The sequence below is a fragment of the Medicago sativa genome, chromosome 2, assembly GCF_051527215.1.
Source record: "Medicago sativa cultivar Bolivia chromosome 2, Bolivia_mono, whole genome shotgun sequence".
Lineage (NCBI taxonomy): Eukaryota > Viridiplantae > Streptophyta > Magnoliopsida > Fabales > Fabaceae > Medicago > Medicago sativa.
Window position 1 is genome coordinate 19,285,827 of NC_140750.1, and position 5,506 is coordinate 19,291,332.

General features: G+C 32.7%; 1 protein-coding gene across 6 annotated transcripts; it reads right to left on the reverse strand.

Moving 5' to 3' along the window:
- Positions 1 to 1,493: 1,493 nt before the first annotated feature.
- LOC146945256 (uncharacterized) lies at positions 1,494 to 5,270 on the reverse strand. Of its 6 annotated transcripts, none has more exons than XR_015026279.1 (12): positions 5,193 to 5,270; positions 4,901 to 5,104; positions 3,949 to 4,098; positions 3,599 to 3,732; positions 3,417 to 3,486; positions 3,217 to 3,307; positions 2,980 to 3,049; positions 2,766 to 2,861; positions 2,556 to 2,655; positions 2,106 to 2,202; positions 1,948 to 2,039; positions 1,494 to 1,808 (listed from the first exon to the last, which is right to left on the reverse strand). XR_015026279.1 is itself a non-coding variant. In XM_085743590.1 (12 exons), the coding sequence occupies exons 1-12, from the start codon at positions 5,248 to 5,250 to the stop codon at positions 1,677 to 1,679; spliced, it is 1,227 nt and encodes a 408-aa protein (XP_085599716.1). In that variant the 5' UTR covers positions 5,251 to 5,270; the 3' UTR covers positions 1,494 to 1,676. The 6 variants fall into 6 exon arrangements, 4 of the variants coding, with proteins under 4 accessions (XP_085599716.1, XP_085599715.1, XP_085599714.1 ...); XR_015026278.1 differs by having other exon boundaries at positions 2,980 to 3,082; XM_085743590.1 differs by having other exon boundaries at positions 2,119 to 2,202; positions 3,949 to 4,044.
- Positions 5,271 to 5,506: the final 236 nt, after the last annotated feature.

A 5,506-nucleotide genomic window follows, 5' to 3' on the forward strand; every position in this document is an offset into this window, starting at 1 on the left:
AGATTCAACGTTTATCAAGGAGCATAGTGGTTAGAGAATGTTTGTGCTGATAAAATTGTTAATGATGCTATCTTTATAAATGGGTTAATTTGGTGGGATACCCTTCCTTATTGCTCTAGAGAAGCCTTTGTTGATGTAAGCCTTAGAGGCCAGTAGTTTATTGTTAAACTTATCATATGTATCATGACTTTTATTATTAAATAAAATAAGACATTCTTTATTACACTTATAACTTGGAGTTCAATTAGCCAATGACGCTAATTAGTTAGCGAAAGGCTAAATGAGTTAATAGGCTTGCAGAAGCTCAGTAGTGATTATTGACTTTAGAGTATACAAGGAGTTCTATACATAGTATCCTTGTGCTGAAGTCAAAGGTTACATGTTTTTGAGAAACCTTAAAACCGCAATTCTCTTGAACCTTTGATCGCTTGGTTACCATTGGGAACCAGAGGAGAACCGTTCGTATGGATAATAGAGGCTTTGCTTGGTTGTTTTGCTGTGATCGAAATTCTTTTCTGCACTTCAAGAGGTAACAATTCTATAACTGATCATGTCAAAGTTGTAATGATTCAATGAAAGGAAATCAATTTTTTTTTTATTTCTGCTGCTTTTATTGTACTCGATTTCCCTTCGGCCTTTTCTAGAGATAGATTTGGCTTGCCTAATTACCATTTTTGTTAATTGTTTTGGTGAGTTTGGTTTATGCCCCATCCTTGTTTTATTTTTTATTTTGAATAATACTTTTGGAAGTGTTGTTGGTGGTACATTGGGGTACCAACATAGTTGGGATGTCGATGTATCACTATGCTACACATCTCTTCTAATGTTGCCATAAAAAGGCTGTTCTGATATAGCAATGACAATATTTTCAGATATAACAAGTGAATGAATTAACAACAAGGGGTCAACCAAGAATTGCAACTTTGCATCCATCCAAATGCTGAATTGTGAATTTGGAAATAGTCTATGGATTAAATTTTTTGCATAATCATATTCATCACTTGATTCTGTTACAAATCATCTTTTGCAAGTTTGCAACCTTCACAATCCTCCACACACCTATCTTGTTTTCTTTGGATTTTATTGAAATTAATCCATGGTGTTCAAGACCTTTGAGGGTAACATCGCCCACTAACATGAAGAAAAATACATTTTCTAGTGTTTTTGATCCATGTTCCTTTGATCTTATTTTGTCATGATCATTGAAGCTAGGACTCATCATCTTTCAAATGAATTTTATGTTCATCTAATACATCTAATATTGTTAATTTATTGAAATTAAGATTTATGATTTTTCTAACACATGCTTAAGTAAATGCATCAGTAATAACATTTAGAAGCATACTTTTGAATCAAATTTTGTATTGGTTAAACAAGATGAGAAACCTATTGGAATATTATGTATCTGAACTTTAAAATAAGGTACAAATTTAATTATCCATGTGCATGCTAATTAAAGTAGATTGTAGGATACACAGGTCAACAAATAAGTACTTGAAAATCATACACATTGAATATATGTGCATGCTAATTAAATTTGAACAACAATTTTGAATTTTGGTGCATGGAAGATAATATTATTATCTTTTGATAAGCTTGACATCATTTAGTTTCATACACATCATAATTCCAACATCAAAGTTTCAATCAAGTGATGTGAAATTGTCATAGATAGATTATAGACATTTAACAGGTCCAACCAAAGCAAGAGCTTCCCTTAGAGCCAATAAGAGATGCTCAGGATGATCTTCAATTGAAGCAGCTCCACCATGTTGGGATTGCATGGATCTCAATACTCTACCAACAATCTGAACATGTATGCCAATGTCATCACATAATGTGACTCCAGTTGTGACTGAAATCTATTACTTTATCTAACCACAGAAAATTTAGAACAGAAACAGAATGGAAAATGAATAATCAGACATACAAAAGTAGTTGTGTTACCTTTCGCGCGTAGCCACCATAGGCTATGCCGCTAATTAAAGCGTGTGATGGATTAGATGTACTGATTGTTGAATTTTCATGATCCAAGTATTCTGGAAACAAACAAGAATGCTTATAATGCAAGTGAGAATAGAAAAGAGAAAGTATCAAGTAACTACGTGACAGCATTACTTAAACTAGTTGTTTGAAAGAGTCCTTCTTTTTTCAATCCTTCAATTGTGTGAGCATTAGTTCCACCAGCAAGTTGAAGAAAGCCTGCCATGTTAAGGGAATGAAACATTAGTCGAATCATGATAGATATAAATCCTAAAGGCCCGATCAATGGCCAGGATGAGAGAGACATGATAGGATAAAGTTAAACCATCATAGATTCATATCATGTCTCAATCTAGTGTTTAACGAGCCATCATGATACGATAACTTGACCATGTCACATATCATATCCTGCCTATCTCATTAAAATCTTATCCTGAGTAGAGGCTGTGTTAGAAACCAACATGACAGGATAAGATCTTATCATGTCCATATCCTATCCGTCTCTATCATGACCATCAAACGGGTCTTGTGAAGGTTTTCAAAGGACAGTTGATTGAATTGTGAATACGAACCAGGAGGTCTATCTTTTGCTTTGGCCAATTGGACAGCAAAGGCTATTGACTCCTTAGTTGCTCCTCTCCCAATATCTCCACTCATCGGACGGCCGTCTAACTTGAGTTTATACAGGACAAAGATGGATTTGTTAAAAGAAACATGGAATAAAATTTGGCTTAAAAGAATATAAAATTGATCAATCTGTCGAAAAGAGAGAAATGCCACACCTGCCATAAGTTGAAGTTTCTAAGATTTGGTTTCATAATAGAGAACATTTTGTTCATAGAAGATATTGTTGAATCTCCAACATTAGGTAAACTAACCTGGATCATTTCAATAGTAAATTGTTGAATTAAATGAAAATAGCCTTGAAACAAGTATTTATGGAAAGCTAATACTATAACCCCTTAAATATTAGAAGAGGTTGAAGGCACCACTTACGGCTACTAGCTTCAAATTTTCTACTGAATCTCCTAAAGCACGCCATAGTTCTTCAAACAGTCTACTCTGCCTATAGAAGTATGTATCGACACAAGGAAATGGACTTCGAAAAATCAATCAAAGATCATAGAAATAACATTAATTACTTGATTAATAAAATTTTGTGAATAGCAATCATGAAATGTATTTTCATAGCAATTGCAGTTATACCCTAGTATTTCAGGACACTAATATTACCTTGCACTTGTATGGATTTCTATAGCATCAACATCGTTTCTCTTGATGAGATCAGAAGTTGTAACAGCATCTCTTACATATGTTACCTCTCCTGGATCAAAATGAAAAGTATATATTGTTGAAAATTCAATGATATTACACAAATAATTAACGGAATGTTAAGAATTTATAATATCAGATGGAACTGGAAAATATCCTACTTATTTTATCATAGGGACAAACTGGAAGACAGCGACCACAGCCATAGCAGCGCTCCGTTATGACTCCGTCCTGCATGTTCAATCCAATTAAACAATACAAGTTTTATATTTTTTTTAAAAAAGTGTTTATGTTTATAAGAAGAACACAAACTTCGAGATTTTGAGTAAAATCAAGTTAAAACCTTTAGTACTCTTGGTGTTTCGGTTTTACATGATATTTGTGATGTAGATTTCTCTTGGAATGAGATTGCATTAGCAGGGCAAACATTTTCGCAAGGACGTGAACAGTCCAATGGACAGTCCTCGGGATCAAATTCTGTTAAGAAGGATTTACGAACAACATTGAGTGATTACCAGTAAGCATATATTAAACTTTATATTTTATTAAATTTTGTACATAAACAAGCTGCATCATATGACACTATGTCTTTGCCTTCCAAAAGTTTTAAATGTAGAAATATTGTAAACTAAGAATTGAAACAATGCCATAAGATTCTGATGTGTAATGTACAGAACAATTTAGTTGTCTTACCGGCTTTGCGAAAGTGAAGATCTTTATCATCATTGACACTGATCATCACCCAAGGCCTTCTAAGGCAGCATAAGATGTCTCTTGCCGCTTCAATTCCTTCATTCACAGCACTCACAACAGATGCATCAGCAGCACAGTCAATGCAGTCAACTGCAATCAACCACATAATCCAATTCTTGAATTTGTTTTGTTAAACAATGTAATTAAGTATAGTTATACAAGTATTTCCATAAGTTGTAGGTGGTTTTCCTATGCTATTTTATATAGCTGATTGAAATAATCTGAAAACAGGTTATATTCATGTTATAAGCTATTTTCATAACTTTTTTTTGACAAACACTCAATGGAATGATTATGGTAATATATAAGTCTAAATAAGATGTTGATAATTCAACCCAAAGTCCAAAACCAGCCATATTCATCATTTAAGTTTTTATATTATTGGTCTAACTCAACCTTACAAAACCGGTTTGAGGTCTTGTCTCTTTTCAATGTAAGACTTGAGGCTTTCTATATAATTGAAATGTTTTACGGTCATGTATCACACTATTCTTTAAAAACAAATCATATATATTCCGAAATATAGACGAAGTCTCTTTCAAAACCCTCGTCTAAAACATACTCTTAATTTATTCCTTATTGTTGGGTCATCAGGGATGCCCCAAATCATCCATACCGCATTTCTATCCAAAATCATAAGAAATTGAGTCTGAGTTATCTCACTTATATATATATTTTTTTACATAAATCTTACTTAAATATTGTTCAATGTTCACTTTTCCATTCTAACTCAAACTTGCCACCTACTTATAAGGTCAAATAAGTTAGTATTATAACTGAAAAACTAAACAATAAAAAACCCTTTCAAGTTTCATGCATGTATTTTCTGCTTTTAATACTCCCAAATAAAAAAATTATTATAAATATAAGAAAAGCTTATTAATGTTATTACCTCCAGCAAGAGTGTAAACCAAACTGAGATTTCTGATATCAACAACATCCTCAAAACTTGCACCACAAATGAGCTTCACCCAATTACCTCTCTGGAGAGACTCAAGTGGAGTTGATGATGATGATGATGAAATGGAAGGAAGCTCCAAAGTGTTGATGAGGTTCTTAACCTTCTGATGAACAACACACTTCTTATCCACTTTTGCTGGAATTAAGCACATTCATTTCATAAGTATGTTAGATACATATAGATAGATATAAAGAGAGAGTGTAAAAAAGAGTTTTAGAAGAACCGTTGTGTTTTGTTGAAACAGAGATATTTGTGGCGCAGAAAAATCTCAGACTAGCCATTATCTGCAACGAACATGTCTAGTTGCATTTTTTTGGAGGATACGGATAAATACAATGTTCTTTTTTTTTTGAAGGAAAATACAATGTTCTTTTGTTTCTTTATTTTTTTTTTGGGTTAATTATGTTTCTAGTCCCTATAAAATAGCGACCTTGTAAGTTTAGTCCCTACTTAATTTTAATAGCATTTTTAGTCCCTATAAAAAAAAAATTTACTTATAATTTTAGTCCCTGCTAAAACAAAGTTTGATTAATTATC